The sequence below is a fragment of the Vollenhovia emeryi genome, unplaced genomic scaffold (assembly GCF_000949405.1).
Source record: "Vollenhovia emeryi isolate VEMERY1.0 unplaced genomic scaffold, V.emery_V1.0 DF939145.1, whole genome shotgun sequence".
In the NCBI taxonomy this organism is placed as follows: domain Eukaryota; kingdom Metazoa; phylum Arthropoda; class Insecta; order Hymenoptera; family Formicidae; genus Vollenhovia; species Vollenhovia emeryi.
In genome coordinates this window covers 768,727-793,948 of record NW_011967221.1, presented here as the reverse complement: position 1 = coordinate 793,948, position 25,222 = coordinate 768,727, and the positions used below count along the sequence as shown (strand labels likewise).

The window sequence follows — 25,222 nt, the reverse complement described above, 5'->3', positions numbered from 1 at the left end:
TAGAAAATTTCAAAAATGGTGAATTTGCAAAATTATGGAAGATAAGAAAGAAAAAGTGCAGAACGTTTAATTGGCAGCGCGCCACGAGGAGCAGCGTGAACGCGCGCAGCCCATTTCGGAATGAGGATGCCGCGCTGGTGTGCCGGTTAGCGCGGCACGAAGTGTGCTATTACAAAATAGGTTATGCAGCGCGCAAAGAGAGTCGGGTTCAACAACCGGCGAGAACGGTGAACCGTGAGGCGCGCAGCCCGGTAGCGAAAATGATATAGCGGTCGTCCGTGACTGTGCGCGCTCGCTCGCGCCAGCAAGTAGAGAGAGGCGCGCTCTGGCCGGCCGCGAGCGGACGAGCGGCCAAGAACCGGCGGCCGGCCATGAGTACGCGCGATCACGTGTCCCCATTGAAAGCACCCGTGCCGTACGGCCCGGCGTCGAGCCGCACCACTCGTCGAGGCCGGCGCGGCCGACGTCCGTTTCCACTTGTACTTTTGCGAAACGGCGCGGCGGCCGCGGGGGTCGATGTACTCGCGGCCGAAGGAGATCAGTTTCGGCGTGTTCGCCATGCTCTCTCGCAGGGGACGTCGCTAAAGAGAAGCATGCGCCAACCGAACGGAACGGTAATTTGTTATGTCCCGAAGCGGCATCTCTTTCGAACAATGGAACCGTTTTTCTATGATCCAACAACTACAGAAACACGGTCAGGTAGACATATATTGTAGAGGAAAGGCCCCTATTATGAGATAGTTTCTGTTACAGACACATCATCTGTTGATTCCACCATGAATTTATTGCCCTTGGACCGAAATTTCTTTAGTGAAAATTTCATTCTTAGGGCATTGAAAACCTGCTATCTCCTATTAGAAGCCTATCTCATAATAGAGGACTTTCCTCTACATGCGTGAATGTACTCCATATAATTTTAAAATCGTTTAGATATATTTCTCGTACTATGAAATTTACTGGCGTGAAATAATTCTGCTATTACATCGTGTAACGTACTCAAGGAAGACATGACGATTAGTGAGTCTTCCTTGTCTCACACCCATCATTCGTTGATGAAACGACGCTCCCCTTTTGCCGTTGCCATTGTGCAAGGACCTTTGCGAAAGCAACGTGTACGTAAGAGCGACACAGATGTAAATTACAGACACGTCGTCCTTTGAACTAAGCGATGTTTTCTATTTCCCTAATGTACTCAAGGAATGCGAGTAAGTCAACGCGAAGAAAACTTTACAAATCAAGGCTAACAGCTTCTCCTATATTTATGAGAGGACTCATCTTAAACACCTTTGACTATGTAGTTGTAATTGTATAAAATATAATATGTCAAATTGTATTAATGTAAAAAAATTAAATTATCGAATAGTAGATTTACTTCGTAATTTAATTTCGCGTGTTAAATATTTCTATAGAAATTAATATTTTTTATCACAAAGTTTATGTGATATAAAATAAAATATCAAATGTATTCGTCCTCCAAATATACGATATAAAATCCGAAAGTTCCAGGAATAATATTAAAAGACACTGAAACAAAATTTATCATTTAATTATTGCAATCCTCTTCAAAAAGACTGGTTTTCAATTTCATTAGCCCTGTGATTTTTTTTCTTCTATTACTGAAAACAATTTTAAACTTTTCCTTTCCAGTATTTCTCATTACTCCTGCCAATTTTACTTAAATTTCAGCACAATCAGCAAATCTTTTCCTTTTCAGCTGCATTCTCTTTTTAAAAATAGGTAAAAATCTCAGGGAATTAGGTCGGCAAAATAGAAGAGGTACGAAATTATATTCATGTCATTTTTTACTAAGAACTTCTAGACTAAATGGAGAGATAGAGAGAGGGGAGATATATCAGCACTCTCCCTGCCTAGCAATTTTTAGTAGAAAATAACATGTCTTTGGCCTTTCATCTATTTTCCCGATCTGACTCCGTGCGGCTTTTTCTTATTCCTTAAGATAAAAATGCAGCAGAAAGGGAAGATTTGCTGACATCGCCGAGATTCAAACAAAATCGCTGAGGCATTGAGGAGTATTGAGAAAAGAGGGCTTGAAAATTGTTTTCAACGGTAGAAAAAGCGCTTGAATTAAATCAGAAAGAAATCATTCCGAAAGGGATTATAATAATTAAATTTTCTATTTACGTATAAATATACTTTTTAATACAATTCCAATAAGTCTTGAGGAATACACGATACACATATTTAAAAAATAAAAATTTCGTTCTTGGAATAAACAGTTAATAATTTCACTTATCGCAGTTTGAACTGTGTCCCTTCCCATAAAATGTTTGATGACAGAAAATACAGACTGTACTTAAAGAAAGATTTCTAGCATTGTGAGGATTTTCGCGAAGGGTCACATGTCTGAAAAGTAAATGGTAAAAAGAGGTGAAGAAATTAACAGTAAAAGATTAAACGAGATTTGCGCAGCCTCCAGGAGGAACTAGAAAGAGGCGCTCGCCGTTCCTCGAGTGTAAAAATGCACAAGAGGGCATGATGCGTGCGCATGTACGTTCTCTTATGTAATATGCATAAAGAGAAAACGCAGACACGCGTGGACAAGGAAGATCCGGAAGAGACTCGTGATAAGGAGATAAGCGGAGAGCCAGCCGCCTCGAGCCTTACCGAAAACGAATTCGGTTTTACTTTTGGCCATGCCATCTCCCGCTCCTTTTCCACACTTCCTCCTCCTCCTCCTCCTGCTCGTCGTACAACGGTGCTTTTACGCACCTGTACACGCATAGACTCGCGACGCGTGCATAGTGTGGGCCCACGTGTACTCGCCGTCCTCACGTATTCACGCGTTTTACGACCGTTCGGCCGCGGCGCGCCGCGCTGTATGTACCTGTACGGTACTTTCGGTATACACACAAGGCGCAGGTATGTACAGTTAGGCGAATGACGCGCTCCGTCCGTTGGTTCTGTTTCGATGCCGGAACGTGGGTAATATGCAGGGGGCGAATCGCGGAGACACCCAGGCGTTGGAAAAAATCTTCTCACGTTACGCACACATGCACACGTGCGCACCCCACGCGATTCTATCTGTCACCGTTGCAGGTAAATACAGCGGTACCGTTCGTGCGCCCAATTCACTTGGGTTGATGCGCGTTCTCTATGACGATGCGTTCGGTTTTTCGCATTTGAACGCGCCTCACGTCGTCTTCAAGGATATGAAGAACTGACCTGCAAACCGCAGCATTCGCCACGATGCCGTAAAACGAGATTACCGAAGAGAACTGTTTGCGATTGGAGGCAGTACTCTATCGCGAATTAATATTTTCTACCGTTAGGAAAAAGATTTATTGCTGAGAAAATAATAAACCCTGTGCTTCTACTCGCCGTAAGAATCCAACGTGAAGATTCGCGCTTTGTCATATTGTATTAGCAAACTTAAACGATTAAGTAAATACATTTTTTTTAATTAGGCTGCTAATTATTGATCATAAATCGTTAATATTATGCGCAATAGCGCGTGCGATTATTTTTCATTCACATGTACAGCGCTGCTATGTGGAAAATTTGTCATGAGGAATCATTCGTCGCAGAGCGGCGACAATATCAAGAGAGAAGGTTGCTCGATGCAGCGGGAATTACGCAAATCTGCACGCGTTAAAGTTTGTTCACCGACGCGCGGTATTGTCTCCCTGACTGTGCTCCCGTGGCAATATACATATTGGATATTCTGAAACCTCGCGATCCAATTACCACTTGGCTGAAATTAGTTAAAAATTAAATGTACAAATAATCTTCGTATAACTTTTTAAACTGAAACATTTTTTCCATAATATTTCAAAGTAAATTTTCGCTACGGCACAGTTTTCCGTTTCAACACGGTGTATAAGATCCCGTTAAAATTTTTCACGCCCGAAGAAATCTAGACATCTCGGCGTTTAAAAAATAAAACAGAAAACAAAAACTGCATCGGAGAATCCGTTTAGACCAAAGTAGCGACGATAGTTCCGGGACACCCCGTATACGCTATGCAGGCGCGAAAGGGGGTCCCCTATGGGGGTATCGGAACCTCGTTACTCAGTGCACCATGCCTATGGTGTGGTCCAAGTCCAAGTCCAAGTAGACCTCCAAGTGGGACAACGACCGGCAGAGACCTTCTTTCAGATCCGTGGCGAAGAGAGAATGGAGAAGGTGCCGTGGCGAACGAGGAGAAAGAAGGACGAAGCTCACTCGGCTGGGATGCGGGGAGAGTGAGGTTGGTCGTGCGAAGGGGGGGGGGGGGACAAGGAGGTGGTGGCAATCGCGAACTCACTTTGCTAATTCACTTGCTCGTTGCTTTTCCGGTTTACATTTTGCTACCAGCCGGGTACGACGGCCTTTAAAAGCCGCGCTCGGCCGACTGGAAAACGAGATTTTCAATGTTACGCGCCGTGAATGAGAACTCGCCGAAATCGAAGACGCGGATTTTTCACCCGTCGTCCGAAAGTGGAGAGAATATAGGGCAGTTTATGTAAATGCGCCATCTTGATGCTAGGCCACCTAATGCGTTTCTGTGATTCTTTGTGCATAAAATCTGTCAAGTAACGATTCTCACTTTGGTTTTCGCAAATTTGGATTATACATATAACGTACGCAGCTTGATTTTTCGTCTTCTAATTTGGATTGCTATTTTTTTTTCATCGAAAACATTGAGACGATTTTCGAATTATAAGCGATGAAAAATCTGAGAATAAAAATAATACAAATTAAAATTCAGCTAAGTAAATACATAATGTGTTGTGATTGAAACAAAAGTTTCCTTGATCTTTTGCAAGGTCAAAAGTATTTAGAAACATTCGTGAGGGTAACGGCAGGATTTTCTGCAAATCACGAGACGATTCTTTAGATACGTTCGAGATTGCAACTGTCGCGAGCAGCACGATACATGTAGACTGCAAGGAACTTTTTAAGCGACAGGAAACAACAACGGGGAACCGATAGTTCCTTGGTGCTCAGGATGCTAAATATTTCAGCGAGTTTCCTGCTTGAGGCACCGTTATCGATAGGCAAGTGTACACGGAGCGTCCAAGCATGCTAGACAGAAGCTAGGATTCGGCATTAATATCGGCCTCGTGACAACGATATTTGATTCGCCTAAAGTTCTCACCACTGATATTTAAACATCGGGCATTTAAATATCAGATGAATCGCAGAGATTTAAATGTATACAATTTCAACGCCTGCAATCAGCAAAGGTAAAAGTTGGACATGTACAAATTATCGCAACCAGGTTTTGTATGTTAAATACTTTGGCGAACTCTTTCCTTCTGTTTCGTAAAAGAGAGGAGTCTATTTGTATCAACTGTTCCAGGCGATATTTCACTTAGCGTTTGTCAATTTTTAATATATACAATGACGGATAATGAAAAAAATGAGGGATTTTCCCGAATGGTTAGACAACTGGTTAGGCAGGCGCATCAAATATTCGTTTCGTGTCCTCCGTGGTTAAAAAAGGTCTGGACGTCTGTAAGAAGGTCGATGCTTCGCCGACAGTGCGAGAGGTCGATGACCCATAAGGCTTTGAACCGGGACATGTTGCGTTTAAGCTTTTTGTAGAAAGTGCTGTTACTCCGCGTTACTTTTGTATTAAAGTGAATCCTCGCCGGCCTGCCGCGGAACAATTTACCGTTTTTCGCATGCGATTCGTCCCACCGTGGCGTTTCAATTATTCCGCCCTTCAACTTGAACAAGCACCTATATGCGAATGCACACGTGAATCAGAACTGATCTATTTGCGGTGGTACAGTACTGGGAAGGCAAATTACCTGTGCATTTAAAAACGCATTACGCTACTTAATTCGAGATATTAATGACGCGAAAGAACCGAAAGGGGATGCAACCCTTTCTCTTTAATGAGATCCTTACATAGCGAACACACTGTTTTTTCAACGTTTAAATTGCTGAACATTTTATACATTTAAATACACGTATAAAATGTCCTGCAAGAAAATTTATACATAATAATAATATAATTTAAACGGTTTAAAAATACAATGTTTCTCCGAACATTGTAGATATATTTTATTTCCTTGAAAAGGACTACAATCCGAATGGTCGAAACGCTGGAATGAGTTATTCAACAAACTACTTGGCCAGTTGAAGTCAAATAATTCGTCCTATTGTTAATATAATATTTATATTTTAAAATAATTGTTTTATGAAAATCAAAGTACTGAGATCTATAATTATATTTCATTAAATGTAACAGGACTGCAAAATTGAAATTATTCCATCAATAATCCGAGTAATGCAAAATACTCGTAATGCACCGAACCAAACCGTACAGGAAAATACAAAGAAATAAACATAAATATCTTATTTACATTCGCCTCTATGTAATTATGACTTGTTTAATTATATACAAAAACAAACATGGCTAAATCGTACCATATCGAATCAGAAGCTCAACAATACGATTTCGTGGTCGGGCTCGGGGGGACATCTCTCGCAGCAAACAAATTTCTCCCCGTTATTCGCCATAATCTTTACGCACACGCAATCTACTTGATAAACACGCGAATATACGTACGTCGGACGGTCCGTTATATACTCCTAAAGTAACAGTTACGAGTGCGCGGAGCGCGGCAAGCGTGCGCGGGGGGAGGCGAAACACCTTGCTTCGATCCGAATGGGTTCCATGGAAACGACGTTTCCGGTTCACATTCGGTTTTCTATCCGTGGTGGCCGCTATTACGCGTCTGATTAGAAACCTACGAGTGACGCGCGACATGTCGCCGGCGCCGATTTTCCGGGCTTTTTTTCACGCGGCGCCGTGGCATCCCAATTTCTCTCCTAATCGAAAATCGATATTTTTCTATGGGATTACGTACAAATCTACAAAATGTACGAGCGAAATGAACTGGAGATGCAGAAATTATCTTCGGCGCCGATAGCTAAATATTTTTCTTTCGTTGCACGTGAAAATCGATCGGGGATTCTCAAGAGCGAGAAAAATTATTTTTTATCTGGCGCACAATTATTTCTCATAGAAACATTTTAACTGTACAACGCGTGTTGCGATAATCTTTCAAAGCGAATTTTAACTAAAAACGTTATTTAATTAAATGTGAACTTGTTCATGACGATCGTTTTCGAAAAAAAACTTCTACATTGTAAATTAAAGAAATTTGTTTTCAAGAACGATCATCGTGGACAAGCTCACATTTAATTAAACAACGTTTTTAGTTAAAATTTTCTTTTAAAGAAATTATTAAGAAATTAGATATAAAATCTATCGATAAATATTATTTATATATAAATTTTAATTCAATCGAAAGGCAAATACATTGAATATTAATTCGCCGGTTAACTTTATTTAAGCAAATTTATTTTCGAATTTATTTTAATGACGAGATTAAAGTTAGATTATAATATAACAATTACAGATTGTAACAAAAATTGTTGATTTGATTGTAACGTCACTACGACGCTAACATTCGTGGCAACGCTCGGATTCTGCATCCGAGAGTATTGACCTACAGAAAACGAACTATTCTGAAAGTTTGCAAGTGCCGACATTCGACTGCGATTCGTGTGCAAGAAGCGGTCGTGCTGTAGGAAATTAATATATCTGGTACACAGTCGTTCTCCTGGCGAGGAGGGAAAAGATCGACGACCCCGAGGAACGTATCTGGGTTAGTAGTCGTCGGCGATTCACGCGGAAACTTCTTTCGCTAGGCGGGACCGCTGTCGACCGGCTCGCTATCGTGGAAATCGCATCGAAGCGAATCGCACGTGTTCTTCCGTCGAAAAGTGAAATTCGGCATGAGCCGTCGTATCGCGTATGCCCACGCCGAAATTTCGTTACACTCGCGGAGGAGGAGGAAGAGGAGGTCAACGGCTTCGCCAGCCATATAATCGTAGCGTAATACGAGAACATCGTTCACACGTAGACCGGATTTGCCACGGTGTATGTGCGAACGACACATTTTATTGGCACGTATAGTTTTAGGTCTTCAAATTTATTTTTTTTATTTTATTTATTTATATTTGCAGCGCCCCCCCCCTCTCTCTCTCTCTGCGTATGAGAGAACACTTTTTTTTTAATAATCGGTCGCCGCGTTTAACGATCGGTCAAATGTAAATTTTGTAATGGGAGTTTGGGATGGTCGAGACAACATTGGGGAAAAAAAATCTTACTCGCAAATGAAATTCTACAGTTTGTTCGATTTCGATAAAATTACGAATAAATCATGTGTAACCCAATATTCTATTAATATCGGGTGCGGCGCCAATGAATTATAGCGGTGCTAAATCGTCCTGCGGTAAATATGTGTTTTGCTGCTTCTGTTCTCCGTTGAAAATCTCTATTCTTTTTCCATATAAATACAAATAAAATCATAACGCATGAGCTAATCGTTAAATAATATTAAATTTATACGGTTTTGTGAGTATTACCCGTTGATATATGATACTATTGCATTGTCTAAATTCTCGCGGCCAGACTTTAAATTAAATCGCGAAAAGCTAAGGGGTTTCTGCTACTAGAAAAAATATAAGATTACGATTTATTGTTCCATTCTTTGGTGACATTTAAGTGTGGAAACGACGTTTCTCTATTTCCTCAGAATTTCACGATGATCGACTTGTTTTCAAATTAACGATTGAATTTGTCGAACGGATCGACTCCTGGTGATCGCTCACGTAACCTTGCGCGATATGATCGAGACCGGTCTTTCGGATTAGGGTTCGAGAGTTTCAAGAGTTCGACGACCTTTCTTCTCGTGTCGCGAAGTGTCCACGGTCCCGTCGATCGACTAATCTCGCGATGATTCGAAAAGATTCAGGGCCGCGCGCGCTCTCTCGCATAGTCCAAGTGAACGGGGTTACCGATCTCGAATGGCCGTGACTCTGGGCCAGGGTCTGGGCCAGTCGGATTCCACGTACTCGGTGATCGCGAAGTCGCCGCGCAAAAAATCGACCGAGGGTTTGTATGCCGGCAGCGTGCGAGCATTATATGTACCGTTGCTGTCTTCGCATAATTCGATAATAAATTGCAATTGCCTCGTACGCGAAACGGCGATCTTGTTCGTACAGAAATCGCGCGATCGATCGAGCATTGTCCTTGTCAGTTAAGCGCGTTCAGTTTTCAAAATGTTTCACGCCGTAACTCGAGGACTATAAATATTTTCTTTACTATTAATCTTTCGCCGTCACTATCTATCTTTTATAGATAATAATAAGCTCTCTACTGATTTGCGATCGTGCGCATCGTAGTCGCTTCATGCACCAAGTCGTGAATGAGAATAGATGGTTGGAGGGGTTGTTCTGAAGTAGTCGGAGGGGTTAAACGTACGTTCCCGTAAAGGGGTTACGAGAGGGCGCCAGACAAGGAGAAATGGCGAGAGAGATGCACCGAAAAAAAAAACATGAAAATAGCTAGATGAAAGGAGTGTAAACAATAGGTGACAACGGTGAGAACAATGACGATAAAGGTTTCTTAAGAGGAAATCGCATAATTCCACAATTATGACTGTACAGCTTTCGTTGATTGTATACAGAAATTGGAGAACGTTTAATATAACTGATATGTAAAGCTACACGTGTAGCTTTTATAATGAAATACTGCCAATACGGTATTCTTAGAATATTATCAATTAAACGTACGTTAACCACAAATCCTTTTCATAGATTCGTTTTTGAATATCTTCAACTTAAAAGCGATTAGAATCATTTGTTATGTCAGCGTAACATTTCAGTGATATTGAGCTTTTGTACCGACGTGTCGATATTTTCGAATATCGTTGATATTTCTAAGGATACCTGTCGCCCGTTGGCTGACTTCTTCCCCTTACTTCTTCTTACGACCGTAAAAAGTTATCTAAAGAATTAAACTTCGGGACTGACCGGCGGCGCATGTCTTCTGCTGTCATCGACAACGAGGGATGAACAAACAAGCGACGCGATGACGGCGAGAGAAAGGGAGAAAGCGACGCTTGGAATAGGGGTAGTGCGCCAAGGGGGTTGGTTGCACGCGCGTCGAAGCGGGCGGTGGGTTGAAAGGGGTAATGGGAGACCGAAGAGAGAGAGAGAGAGAGAGAGAGACGAGAAAGGTATAGCGGTAAACGATGAGACAAGGATGCAAGAGGGAAATGCACGAAAGAAAAAGAGAAGGGGAGGGGGAGGAGGAGGAGGAGGAGGAGGAGAATGGTGGTAGGGACGGACGAAGAGCAATGAGCGGGGAGTGGATCGGGGTGGTAGACGAGGTTGGAAAGTGGCGTACGGTGAAGCGAGACGGACAGAGGGAAGAACGGGAGGATTCGGGGTGGCGAGGACCGAGGCAGGGAGCGGGAGAGAGAAATGGGGAAACAGAGGCAGAGAGAGAGAGAGAAAGAGAGAGAGGGGGAGCCTCTGGCAACGGGTCGATCGAAAGCGCAGCGCAGAGAAATGCACCACCTCTGCTCTGGTCTGGCAGCTTTGCGGGCGCACCACCGCGTCCGCGTGCGTCAGAAAGAGAGAAAGAGAACGACGGCGTGGGAGAGGGAGAGACGGAGAAAGAGGGAGAGAGAAAGGAACTGACGGAAGCGGAAGGGAGATCGACGTATATCCGCCGACCAATACCGACGTAGGGGGAGGAGGAGGAGGACGAGAGGAGAGCCAAGCCGAGTCGCGTTGGGCTAGGTCAGGTCTACCCGAGTTCCACACACACCGCGCTCTCTTGCGTGTGCCATCCCGCCGAGGAGAACCACACGAAGGCGGAGGCGCAACCCCTTCGCGAGGGAGAGGACCGCCGCGGATTCCCGGTTTTTCCGCGAGTGGCTTCTCCGGAAGCGCTCGACATTTTTCGAAAAGAAAAAAAAAGGAGGTAATTTGCGCGTTCGCGTTCGCCAGGTACGCGTCTTGACAGCGGGAGATCGGTGCCGAAGAGTGTGATCGCTTGGGAAAGCCGGTGACAGTGCGCGTCGTCGGATGACACTTCGAGAGGGATAACACGAGAGAGAGAGAGAGAGAGATACCCTGATCGGTAGTGAATAATCGCTAGTGTTGACGCGTGTGTGTTTGAGTCTTGAGCCGAAATCGATTTGCACCCGAGAAAGGTGGAGGAAGTAAAAGAAAAGTGAGAAACGCGACTTCCCCTAGGAGGTGACTCCGATCGTCGATTCGCTCGGTGGCGGCGGCGGCAGCGGCGGCGACGGCGGCGAGAATTGGCATTGTTGACAAACAAGGAGCGCGACGGCGACACGGACAAGGAAATGTCGGGCGATCGGTGGGAATCGATTGCAATTCCCTTTTTCCGATGTCCTGATAATCGATAAGCGTCGTCGGCGCGCGTAGGTGGCCGCGTAGGGACCGCCTAGGCAGCGAGAGCCGGGGCAGCGATCGGCCTTACCGACGTAATTTCTCGCCCTCGTCCTCCGTGCAACCCCCTTCGGCGCGATCAGATCGAGCTGGATAAATGTTGAGGGTAAACGGCGCCCTGCGTCGCCCGCTAGCGCGAGGCCAGGAGGATCGGGCCCTAAGTGCAACCGGGGCCGGCGCGATGCCGGTCTCCCTGAGGAACCACAGGATCACGTAAAGGGCGGCCGCCGGCCCGCAACGATTTTGAGCCCTTCGCACCGCGCACGCACGGTCGCGCAACGGCGAAGGGATCGCGACAGGAGAGGGTGTTCTCCGAGTGAGCCAGGGTGGTGAACCTACATGCATCTCCACCTCGAAGAACAACACTATCGTCGTCGAGTTTATCTGCCAACATCCGAAAGCCGTGAGTACTATAAGCCCGGCTCGCGCAACGTTAACGCGTACTGCAAACTATGAGGAAGAGAATACATTTGGCGTTCGTCAAGTTTCAATGCTGTAAGAGAGTCGGTGTGAGGGCCCAAAAGAAAAATACCGATTTTCGAGTAGTCCTTTGCTATTCTGGAGTCTAAAGTGCGAAAAATACGGGGATGCACGCAGCCGACACCGCCGCCTCGGAACTAACAGTGGTGAGAAAAATGGAGTTCTGCGTATATAGCCCTTCGTTATTCCAAACTTGACAATAGTGGAAAAATAACGTTTCTGATATGTACGTTTCAATTTTATACGCGAATAATTATTTTAACAAAAATTTCCAGAGAAAAGCCAATAGATGATTTCGAATAGATTTAATGGAGTATTGTACGAACAGATAATAAGAAATTGAAATAATAGATATTACTCTTACTACAAAAAGACTAATAATTGCATGTAACATAAAGGAATCGGAAATTCGTAACGCAACGCGTAACGCAACCGACTAAAATATCATATATATCCTTTCGCTAGGGATCGATTCTGTCGCGGCTGCAATTTCTGTGTTGTTGTGAGTGCAGCGATCTTTTGTGTGAAATATAATCCATTGCGTGTTATTTCAACAGTTTTTGCAGTTTTGCACATTTTCTATTTGGGAATTTTATCGCAAGATGAAAGTTTCAGAAGGAAGAGAGCTTGTTACAATTTGTGTTAAAATACAATACCGGAATAGCGAGAAATATTAATTAAGAGCAGTAATTTAAGTTAATTATATCGAGAAACGGTTAGTTAATTCTATGATATAAGAAATTAATTCTTCCATTTTAAAAGACTAAGACAGTTACATAAATAATTGAAAATTGATGAAAAATAAATATCACACGCAATGTGTGTGTGTGTGTGTGAAATAATGGAGAAAGAAATTTCTGCGCCAAGGCAGAAAACCGCATTGTACAATATTCGTGCTATTAGTTTTCCGAGACGGGAAAAAATCAAAAAGCTCAGGTCTTTGAATATGAACATCAATTTTCAAAGAAGCTATATAAAAATCAATATTCCGGGAGGGTGAAAATAACCGATTGTTTGTCCATGGCGAACGAATCGAGAAACTAAACTACGCACCTGTGAAAAGGAAATCGTCCGTGAAGTATTGATTTAAAAAGAATCGCGAAACGCTGCCCAAAAATCGTGAAGCTCTCATGAGTAAATTTACATTTATTATGTTTCAGCGAAAGAATTAGTTTGTGAGGTGCGATATCTATTTTGTAAGAAATCCATTTCCCCGAGAATTCGGGAACGTGATAAAACGCTTTTGGTCGGAAAATCGCGTCGAAAGCATACGCGAGCGAGCGGTTTGCGATACCGGCGGTGCGCGATTTTCATGGAAATCGAAATCCACCGGGTAGCGAAAACCCTCGGCGAGTGGTAGCGGACGGGGAGGACTTCGGAGTTTATGCCCCCGTCCGCCCTACCACCCCCTGCTTCTCCTTCCTTTCTCCCTCCCTCCCACCCCTGCAGTCGATCAATGCGTGGACGGGTTTCACTTTCGCGGTGTTAAAGTGTTGCACCACCGCAAATTGAAGAGTCGGGCACTGTCGAGAAAACTGGATCGCGATTCGTTCAATGACATTTTCCCCGCCGGCAATTATGCGATATTCGCGGAAAATTCTTTGTAATATTAATTCGACGTTTTAACAATCTCTCTGGCTGCACGTGAACGGATGGTATTATTTCGAATTTGCGCGATCATTGATCACACGTTATTTCGAGTACTGTTTAGATGCAGAACAAAAACGTTCAACCCGAAGAAATTGCAGAAAACAGATGTATAATCGAGGAATTATCTCATTATTGACCGTTAACTGACTTAATTTCATTTCTTGCTTATTTCTACGTCAACTTGATCGGTTCCAAATAGTTCGTGTTTCGATTCGAGTTTATTGCAAATTTATCATTTCCCGGAGTTGCGCGAATACATGAAGCAAGAAATAGAACTGCGCACCGCCAGGACTTTTAATTATTCCTTCGATAACGATCGCGCCGGTTAACTTTTGCGAGATTTAATGATGACGCCTGAGCTTAATCGAGTGTTTGCTCGTTGATAAAAATAAAAAACGTAAGTCTATAAAAAAAACAACATGGGTAAAAAATAGTGGGCATCAATGGCGAGGCCTCGATTATTCATTCCAAGTGTTATTGAACGGATGAGAATGGAATGTACGCGTTTGTTTCCCAGACATCGTTAGCAAGTAAGATCGAATAACGGGTGATAGATAATACGCGTGTGACAACGATGTATATGATAGAATTAATAATCTCAAAACATACTGTAAAAATTCGAAGCCTTCTTAATGTATAATCCGCTTAAAAGGACATTTAATCCGTCACTCGATTACACGCAGCTTTTCGGAGGGCACTGCCACGGGGATAAATTAGCTTCTATTACCTAAGATCGTGGAAGAGTCTCTAAGCTGAAACGTCGCTTCTGCTACAACTCATAAAATTTAAGATCTTGCGATAAGTGTGTGTATAAGATTCCGTGGAATCTTGATTAATTTTGTAAATCTAATTTGTACAGTTGTGTCCACTGTAAACTAGACACGTCAAATATAGTAAAATAATTACATTATTCGAGCGAAGGAAAAATTAGGAAATGTTTTCGCGAAATCTTGTCAATATCGAATGAAATTAACAAAAGCTTCCGATTCTATTTACAGCGAAGGATGGAGGCCAGCGAGTGGGATCACACGACCTTGAGGGAGGAAGAATTCGAGCAGCATGCCGTATATTTGGTACCGGATGTGTCGGCATCGCCGGGCGATACAAATCGTGCGGAGGCATCCTTGCCACGGAACCTGGTCCTTAAACCCTCTCAGGCCCTCAACGATGTATGTTCACTCGTGGAAGAAACTTATTCCGAAATTACCTCGGTAAAAGCCGCATGGTTTAGCCGCGAATCGCATCGAGCGGATAAACATTACTAATTTTTCGCTGTCAGCAACTCGCGCAAAGTCACGCGAGAAAACTGATAATTTCCGGAAAAAATCGTAATCCCCTGAAGCGAAACGTTAATCCATCAAATTGCAGAAATTTTAGAATTTAAATAGATATTAGTACACGCGAGCAACATTAATCGTAAGCTACAAGCACTGGTAGAAATTTCGAGATAGACTGTTAGTCTCCTATCCATAAAAGTTCTGTTTTCTATCCGTTGTAATTTGAAAACAAACTCTTCCAATATTAATTTATTTAATTTTGATTTTACTTTGAGTATCATAATTAGAGTAATAATTTTAAAAAATTGTTCCAATTTCTCATCAAACGTTGCTCCATGAAAGGAGATAGACATATGAATTTCAATGATTGACAGAGGAAAATGGTTTTTAGATAAGTTTTTTAGACAGATACGACGTGAAATATGAAGCAAAAGGCGTTGGCCGAACGACGCCATGAAATCAAACTTGACCGAGAGACGCGGCTAATTAACTTACCAGACATGACCTAGCGGCGAAGTCGAATCGCGTTACACTTTCTTCAGCGCGGCGAGAATAGAGAACGTTCGGTGTAATCGGCGCGAGACCTTTGTTCGAAGCCTCTCTATGCCGCTTACGAAATTTCGAGTCCGGCGTGGAAGCCGAAACGTTCGCGAATCGCAACGATGTAATATATTGAGAAGAAGAAGCGCACGACGGGCTAATCGACGTCCGTCGGTCGAGCTTCCGTTTGTCAAAAGAGAAACAAAAGCATCGGAAGCGCGCGCTGGACTGAAAGCACCGAAGAGTTAAATTAGTTTTGCCGAATGGACGTTTCTATGCAATAGGGCGAATTCTATTCTAACGTGAGCCGGAATGAAAATAGGTTCTATCTTCTGCCGATATTCGCGTATTTTAACACAACGCCGGAATAGACGAGAACGGGCGATGAGAATATCGGAGTAAGCAAACAATGCGTTTTTACCGATCATTCATACATTTTCCTAGTTTTTTTTGCGATTTCCTGGACGAAGCCTAAAGACATAAAGAAAAGTTTTTCGGTAGTGCTATTTCTCTGCCGGCCTTCGAACTGCAAATCCATTCCAAATTAAATGTAATCGCAAATATCTGTTTATGACTGCTCATTAATTCCTTTTACTCCATTTGCTTTTTTGCACGTTTGCCATGCCCTTTATAGAAAAATAAGAAATAAAAAATTTATATCAAATCATAAAATATTACAACATTTATTGGAGAGAAATTTCGATTATAAAATTTGATGGATGTATAAATTACGAGATATATGAGAACTAAGAGACTAAATTGATATTTAAGCATCAAGTATGCATCGTCCCTCAATTTCAGTCGACTCAATTAATCGGAAATTACATATGTGACAGGTGTTGGGTGTGTGGAGCACCGGTTACATCCCCAAAGGGACACGTTTCGGCCCTCTGGTCGGCCAGGTGTACACGAAGGATTCGGTACCGGCGGACGCGAACCGGAAGTATTTCTGGCGGGTAAGGTCAATTTTACATCCCTTATAACCCAAATGTTTAAATTATTCGCGGTAAAGAACTCTTCGCCGAGGCCGTTAACGTAGACAGATTCGACACAAAGTCAGCAAAAATTGAAAAAGAAAGAAAACGTAGAAAAAAAAGCTAGGAAGGAGAAGCCAGCAAAGGCCAGAAACTCGTTTCAACTGATCTAGCGAGAAGCCGTTGATGCCTCGTAACTTATCAATTCGTTACGACGATTACTCGATTCCTCAATGATCTTTGCACGAAACACACGATATACACAAATCGTGACGAGAGCTAACGAACGCAAACGTTAGTCAGTTTTTTAGTATTTTCTTGTAATAATAATTCAGCGTTTTCTGATCATAATAAGAAAATTTGTGCGTGTATCTGCGATAGAGAAAACATGCAGAATAATTAGAAAGATTTGGATTGTGAACCTGATTGAAAGAATAGTATCAAGCACTCTTGATAATCATTAAGAAAATATATCATCAGTTACTGATACATTAGTAATTATTGATTTTGCGTTATTAAGAATGGGCTAACAATGAACGAGCTGTTTAATCAGCTAAATGCTATTTTTATACCTTTATATATTTTTAAATGTCCACATTTTTTTAGATATGATTGGAACATATCTATAAACAATGAATACATGCTCGTAATTAAAAATCCGTCAACCGTAATGGTATTCTCACGGAAACGTTTCAATCGTCGCGAATATAAAAGTGATTTTCATATTGCCTAGGTATACAAGAACAACGAGCTGTTCTATTACATCGACGGTTATGACGTCCAGAAATCGAATTGGATGCGTTACGTGAATCCCGCCTACTCGTCCGAATCGCAAAACCTAATAGCATGCCAGTATAAGGTAAAGCAATCTTGCGGAGAGCATCTTGCGAAGGAGCATACATTTTAAATCACGTCTAGATTATGCGCAGAGAAAAAGCTCACAATTGTTGCTACCCGCCGTGTTTCAGATGAACATTTATTTTTACACGATCAAGCCGATATTACCGCATCAAGAGTTGCTGGTTTGGTACTGCAGGGAATTCGCGGAAAGGCTCAATTATCCGCTCACCGGAGAGCTGATGCTTCAGAGAATACGTAAGTAGACATATATTCACCTTAAGCTAATATAACGTGGAAATTAGATCATAACATGGAAATTTAATGCACAAATCGAAATCTCAATGTACTACTTTGTAAATTAAAATGATTAGTGCTATAAGGAGACCATCGTTTATAACTTGTGTTAAATTTCACTTAATTATTCATGCATTTCTATCAATGTATTTCACGATATAGTTTTATCTATGTTTACGGCTAATCTTTTCTAGAAAATAAAGATTATGATTACGTAAATGTTAACTGGTGTCGCATAAGAATTTCTTAGCTACATTGACGCGATTTTGCAAATTACAATGTAAAGTAAAGTTGCAGCAAACGACAAATAGATCCTATAAAATCCTACGTGATAGCATAACTCATAAGCAACGGAACAAGCAGATAGGTAAAATAATAGATACGAGAATTGTTCCAAAATGTATATAGTGCAATGTCCGTATATGAAATCCTTGTCTCTGTTGTAAGCTCGTAAAATAAGTTTTTTTTCTGCACTGCTTCACGGAAAGAAAAATGTAGCTGCCGTAGCTAAAACCTGCATGTGGCAAGTAAATTTCACTTGTAAAATATGCACAGCTAATATGTAGCTGTGATAGCTAAATATTTTGCTACGTGCCCATTGCATTTGGTGCGACAGCAAACCATTTGCTGTGGTTTAGAAATGTATAGTTATGGCAGCGAAATATTTTGAGCAAACCATGATTAGCTACGGTAGCGAACATTTTTCTCAGTGTTTCTCATTCCTTACACTGAGAAAAAAATTGTTGATATTACTAAATATGTTTAGTTAACAGTATTTCTTTAATTCAAATATATATCTGAAGGAATAAAGGACTAAGAGCCGTGACAGGGTGTTAATGACGAAATATTTTATTCTAAATTTATTGCGAAAAAAATATCACCTCAGCCAGAGTATCCTATACTATTTTTTCGCAATAAATTTAGAATAAAATATTTAGACATTAACACCCTGTCACGACTCTTAGTCGTTTATATTCCTTCATATTTGTGTTTATCACATTTAAGCCATACGAATTTTATTAATTTGTCAAATATATGTGTTTTTCAATTAAACATACACATAATTTATTTAAATATATATAAGTTTTCATTAATAAATATTTACTTAAATGAATTAACCAATATTTGTTTGACAGCCCGTGATTGCAGCATATATAGTTGAATCAAGAAATATGTTCTTGACTCAACAGTTTTTTTTTCTCAGTGTACATTTGTTTCCGATCTGTTAGACATTATTTTGCGTTTATATCGGAATGAGAGTAGGTATTAACAAGAAAGTTCATGATAAAGACGTTCTAACAAGTTCACAATACGAGCGTTCGGCTATAGTATAGAATACAATAGTAAAATTTATTTATATAAGAATAGATAAAATCCAGCAGGCAACATTTTTCTCAGACATATGCCTAAACCTTTCTTTGCTGTATGAGTTACTCTAATTTTATTTAAATAATTAACATAAAATTAACAAATAAATATCGATGATCCTGGTACAGATATCTTCGTGCACAAATTTTCAGAAGATATTCGTGAACGTCGCCCGTTGGCTTTTACCTATTCTTATTTAAATAAATTTTACTATTGTGTTCTATTACTACAGATGAACGCTCGTATTGTGAACTCGTTAGAACAATGTTGTCTTTATTATACACTTTTTCCTCAATGGTACGATTTGATCAGTTTCGTGAGCCTGTACTTAATATAACGATATATTGAAAAGATTGAGATATATTCGTTATCAATTATTTGTTCAGGACAACAAGTACAACAATCAACGCTACCAACGGAAATTTCGCCCGCCGTCGACGTGATATCGCCACTGAAAGACTCGTCGATCTACGAGAGGCGTCAGATGACGCCAACGGATGGTTCTGTGAGGTCAGACGAGGGTTATCATTCAAACGGCTATCACGACGAGATCCTGACACCACCTGAGGAAAGCAGTGAGTCCGACAGTGAGAACAATTACGTGCTGGATTTTAGTAAGAATGCCAAATCGTCGGTGTGCAACGACGAGATTCTAAAGCAAGACAACACTGCAGCGAAGAACGAATACAGAAAAGTGAAGATTAAGATCTCCAAGACCTACGGTAACTTCCAGACGACGAAATGTATAGCCGACGGCCCAACGAAGGACAAAGACCAGGAGTTGTCCAGTCGGGCAATCACCCCGGAACTCCAGAAACCGGTATCACCTATCATCCTGCAGAAGAGTACGGTGCTGTCGACCGTGACAGAGGATGAGATATCCGACAAGAACACGAAACTCTTCTATGAGCCGGAGGTCAAGAGTGGTCATATGCCGATGTCTGGCAGGCCCGCTTACCTAGCCAACCCCAGTAGTTCTATCCTGGAGAACATTCTGCTGCGCAACAGCACAGACAACAATAACAACAGCCACCATCAGCATCACAATGGCGGCTCGCAACAGCACCATCACCATCATCAGGTGCACCATCAGACTCACGTAGACTCAGTGACGCCGCCACCCTCCAGCCCCACCGAGATGGCGTATTCTTACAAAAAGTCCCATCGTTACGGAAATATTTTGCCCTGCAGCCCGGACTCCAGCTCAAACTTGCCCTTACAAACAGACTCGTGCGTGAACTCGACCAGCGGCAACGGTGGCGCGCTACCTAGCATGCAGAGCCCCACTGGCAATCTGCACTCCAGCACAGGAGGTCCGCATTCGAGCACCGGCGGAAGCAACAGCAGTCTGCCGCCGCACCCCGGAAGTTTGCACTCGTCCAGCAACGCCGGCGGCAGCATACATTCCAGCACGAGCGTACTCTCGTCCAGCACGATGCTGACGTCCAGCAGCAGCCCGCATTTGGCGTCTACGACGGCGAACGGTTGTCCGCCCAAGCGGAAGACCAAGTCGCCGTCGCCGTCGTCGAGTCAGAACGGAGTACCCACCCCGACCACGATACTTTACTCCGGCAGCTCAGGGGCCACCGGTTGTCAAATCGAATCTGCCAGTCCAGTTTACCCGAATTCCGCCGGCAGCAGTAGCAGCAGCAGCAGCAGCAATCAGAGCGTCTCGCCAATTTCGCCGATTCAATCGCCCTCGTCCTACAGTCCGTACGGTAGTCTGTACGGTCACCAAAACGGCTCGTTGCACCACAACATGGGCACGTCATTGTCTATCAATTGCAACGCCTATTCGCCCACGCCAAGCGGCAATGTCGTCTACGAGAGGACCACGGACGGCAGGCGGCTGGAGGCCACCAGCAGCGGCGGCCATCAGCTACCCACCTCGTCGACCATGCAAATCGACAGTAACCAAGCGTTGATCACTGGCACGCACAATCTCCACCTCGGCCACCATCCAGGTCTCACCATTCACCCCAACTCCTCGTCGTCTCTCAACAGATACTCGCCGAGCTCCTTGTCGCCGGACGACCACGGTTGTTCCCAGAGCGGCTCCCTCAGCCCCAACTCTCAGGGCTCGAGGGGCTATAGGTCGCTACCTTATCCGCTCAAGAAGAAGGACGGCAAGATGCATTACGAGTGCAACGTCTGCTGCAAAACCTTCGGTCAGCTATCGAATCTCAAGGTACACCTGAGGACGCACTCCGGCGAGAGACCCTTCAAGTGCAATGTTTGCACCAAGAGCTTCACACAACTCGCGCACCTTCAGAAGCATCATCTCGTGCATACCGGTAAGCTTACTAGTCCGAGTATTAGTCTTGACATATTTACCGGAATAACAATCAAAGTGTATTAGTCTTGACATATTGCCGGAATAACAATCAAAGTGGAACCTCCATTTTTCAACATATATATCTTACAAGATCTTCATTTTGCTCTTTGTAGATTTAGTTAATGTCTTTATGAAATTTATACCGCTCTTTTAAATCAGTATCTAACAATTACTTTCCGTCTTTTTGTATACAGTATTCCGAGTTTGCAATAACTTGACAAAGATATTGTAACAACGCTGTTGCAAGCAGCAAAGTGTCAGATAACACTTGCCAAGTGCAACGATAAGCAAAACAGCTACGGTTCCCGTACCGATGCTGCACGCGTGCCATTTGAAAAAAACCTTGAGATTACGCACAATCGAATGTCGCAATTCCCGAAACACGCATAACGATTAGGACATTGCAGACACAGCAATGACCTAATCACCCACTTCTTCAACTAAACCGGGTTAATCGTCCAAGAATAAAGTATAAAAGACGAATGGGAAGAAAACAAGGCGGGTCAGTCTTAATTAAGACGCGAGTATAAACTACTGAGTTATTCTTTTTCGGCTCTCCGAGCCCTAGCAAGATATAAAACGACGATCCCAAAAACCCTGCGCCCCTCGCGGCACAACAATGACTACACTTACATGTCACCTTTAATCGGGTTTAATAACATTCGGAATTAAGGAGCTGGTCAATCACAGTCATTCCATTCTTCTGAGGAATAGTTGCGATTGGTCAGTTTTATAATTACACGGAGAGACCGATATGGTTTACCACATATCTAATTAGGGTTGACACAACCCCATAAGTAAATAGTAATATATCGGACAGCTATATCTGTGGTTGTCATACCCACATTGGTATGATAAGTAGTGGAGACAACCATATGCGTTTTGTGCAGCAAACTTAGTGAATGTTGCAACACTAAACAATGTAGATGCCCCTACTATATATACGGCAACATTTTTATTTTAGTTATTTTTGCCTTAGCCGGTCTTTCCGTGTACGGATGTTATTAAATCCGATTAAGGGTGCCATGTAACAGCACTCTATATTATATTACGAATATTGTATAATATTACTGGTGATAGCACGTAACTAATTGATATGTACAATATTGTATAATAAAGAGTTTCTATTCTTTTGTTCACGTCTGATCGCGTATTTCCTAAGCACAGGAAACAAAGGGGGTATTGTTGTGACAAACTTGCTTATCCAAAGTTCGATTGAAAATATGAGAAATAGTATTATCGTCAGATCTGTTGCCAAATACTTTAGACAATAATATATTTGTCAATGCGACTGTCCTCAGGTGAAAAGCCGCACCAATGCGAGATATGCAAGAAGAGGTTCAGTTCGACCTCGAATCTAAAAACCCACCTTAGACTGCACTCCGGTCAAAAACCGTACGCCTGCGACCTTTGCCCCGCCAAGTTCACCCAATTCGTTCATTTGAAGCTGCACAAGAGGTTGCACACTAACGAACGTCCCTACACCTGCCAGGGTTGCGACAAAAAGTACATTAGCGCGAGCGGCCTCAGGACCCACTGGAAGACAACGAGCTGCAGACCAAACAACATCGAGGACGAGCTCGCGCTTGCCGCGGCCGTGGGTTCGCCGACGTATTACGAGTACGGTCCTGACATGAATGTTGGTAAGTACGAACTCTCGATAAGTTTACAATCAAAGTAGAATGAAGAATCAGCTTATCTTTCATTGTTGCACGTCGCTAAGACGTGAAAATCCACGTTAATTGGCAAGTTTATCGTTCAGACCCTCGGAAAGAATTAAATATTCAAAAGCAGAATAAATGCGTTAGACATTAGATAAGAGGACGAGGACAACGCTGGACGGGTATATTATTCTTGCAGGAAATATGCCCAAGGAATGCGAGTTGGAGCACATCGATAATTACGACAGGCATGGATCGACGCATGGTCCGCACTCCACGTCGCTTCACAATTTGGAAAATTCCGTGGGCCGGCCGAGCGTCATAGAAACATCTCAGCCACACATTATCGAGTGTACATAAGTACATTACATAATATTATGTACATAAGTACGTAAGTCGCATGATGGGGTATGAGCCTCCTTCCGCTCGGGCGCAAAATGCAATCGTGGAAACGTAAGAGAGTTGCTCGTGGCTGACTAGAAAAGAGAATGGAGATGGGAGCTTTCCCTCTTTGAAATGGCAGTCAAGAACAGAGCTTTCGCATATAATGTCGCGCGCGAAATCTTTGCAAGCTTTCCTTCCTGATTTCGATGAAATTATTGTACATTTTTAAAACAATAAAATAACTCTTTGATAGGTTTTTATTAATATTCCAATTTTTTAGAATTGAAACTCTATTTAAAAAAATTTTTTTTTCAAAGAGATTTTCTAATTTTAAATACGCGTACGCAATACTATCATAAAATAATATATTTAAAAATGTTTTTATTTGTTGTTTTTATAACTTTTATTACCTTCAATATTTTACAATTAAAAAATTGTTATGTTGCATTGTCAGAATACTTTTGAAAATTAAACTTGAATGTTGATAGAAATAAAAGAGAGATTTTAGGTTTTATTTATTTTATTTATTTTATTTATTTTTATCTATAAGCCGACCATATTTTATCAAAATTATAGACGATTTGTGAATGATTTCTCAAAATAACGAGCAAACGCGAGAGATGATCATAATAAATCCGTAGTGTAATTATTGTTAATTGCGTAATAGTTGTTCAATCGATTGGTCAACAACCGCCTAATTTTTTAGCGGATACTTAGAACTTTGTTGTTTTAACCGAAGACGATATGAGAAAAAGGGAAGATGGATTTTTGTTCTAGGAAAGCCGACGAAGTTCTGTCTAGAAACGCGCATAAAGTTCCTTCCTTGTAAATTATCCTTGTAAATACTCGTTTCTATATTTTTTCTATCGTAGCGTTATCAACGAAAGGGCGAAATGGTGTTCGAAGTAATTAGGTATTTAGTCGCTTGAGAAGATCGTAATGCTGTCATTTCAGAAAAAGTAGGAAGGATGGTCGCATAAGCAACGATACCAAAGTCATTCAGATTTTTCCATTACTTTTCCACGATGCATTTTAGAGTTGCACGTCGAAGACGCACCACGACGAACGAATTTCCAACGATTCGAACAAATGTTAATTCAGCTGAATAGTCTTAAAAGTAATCGTTTCTATCGCAATTTTACTTCCCTCCAAAATATCTGCGCGTACGAAAAGATATATCATTGTTTCTTAATGCGCGCTATATTTATGTTGCAGAAATATATATATATAATTCTTAAAACGAAATTTCGCAGTCTTCGACGTGCTAAGATTTTAGGTCGGTGTGTAAAATGGCGGATTTTGTCGGCACCCGTCATAAATGTTCGCGCGATGCGCGAGCGATCAACAGCAAGAAGCAACAACAAGAGACTCGAACAACTAGTGACGACACGACTGCAACTATACGAGACCTGTACCTGTATATATACTAATATTACTATTAATTATTCAATAATTTAAAAAGAAGTAATATAAGGAGCTCTAATTTATGAATACCTTTATACATATATACATATAAATATATATACCTATATATGTGTATATACACACGTGTGTGCACATGTATATGCGTATGTGTACTTGCGTGTATACGCACATACATGCGCGCATACCGTCGTCGTTAGCTGGCGGACGGTAGACTGCGCTTTACGTTAACTTCCGCGAAGTAAATTTTATAATTAGTTATTTTTAAACATTTTAGTAATGATAATATTAATTTATTGATGCGTGTGTAAAAAGAAAGACGTTGAAACTATCGACGTGCGCTTCTATTTACTCGTGTTTTGGACACGATCGGTACTTATACAAGTTATAACTTTGTTAGCACATTGAAAGTGCTCGTTCTTTTAGCATTCCTAGGCAAGAGATTTTAGATTTACGATCGCGTTGATATTTATCAAAATTTTACGTCGAGAATTTATTTTCTCGTCGATACGATGATAGCTAGCGATAACGAGATCTCGCTCTTTTCGGGCTTTAATCACGGAATGGAGCGAAAAGCAAATCATATACGTGAAATCGTGCACCGCAATTTTTAATCGCGCTTGTTATCTCCGTAATTTTTCGGCCTTTGGTCCTCGATAAACACATACGTGTTTGTCATATTGCTATGCTATTAGCTTCCACGCTGCA

At 41.9% G+C, this 25,222-nt stretch overlaps 1 protein-coding gene across 1 annotated transcript; it reads left to right on the top strand.

The window, feature by feature from the left end:
* The first annotated feature begins 10,503 nt into the window (after nt 1-10,503).
* Nucleotides 10,504-23,340, top strand: LOC105566302 (PR domain zinc finger protein 1). Its single transcript, XM_012020201.1, has 8 exons — nt 10,504-11,915; nt 14,418-14,588; nt 16,073-16,192; nt 16,944-17,069; nt 17,179-17,305; nt 19,099-21,006; nt 22,349-22,690; nt 22,908-23,340. Exons 1-8 carry the CDS (start codon nt 11,877-11,879, stop codon nt 23,066-23,068), a joined length of 2,994 nt encoding a protein of 997 aa, XP_011875591.1. The 5' UTR covers nt 10,504-11,876; the 3' UTR covers nt 23,069-23,340.
* Nucleotides 23,341-25,222: the final 1,882 nt, after the last annotated feature.

Bases quoted from the DNA above. Each gene is read 5' to 3' on its own strand.
- LOC105566302 (XM_012020201.1), top strand. From the start codon at position 11,877: ATGCACGCAGCCGACACCGCCGCCTCGGAACTAACAGTG. The intron at 21,007-22,348 runs GTAAGCTTACTA...GACTGTCCTCAG, and splicing joins GCATCATCTCGTGCATACCG to GTGAAAAGCCGCACCAATGC. The intron at 22,691-22,907 runs GTAAGTACGAAC...TTATTCTTGCAG, and splicing joins CGGTCCTGACATGAATGTTG to GAAATATGCCCAAGGAATGC.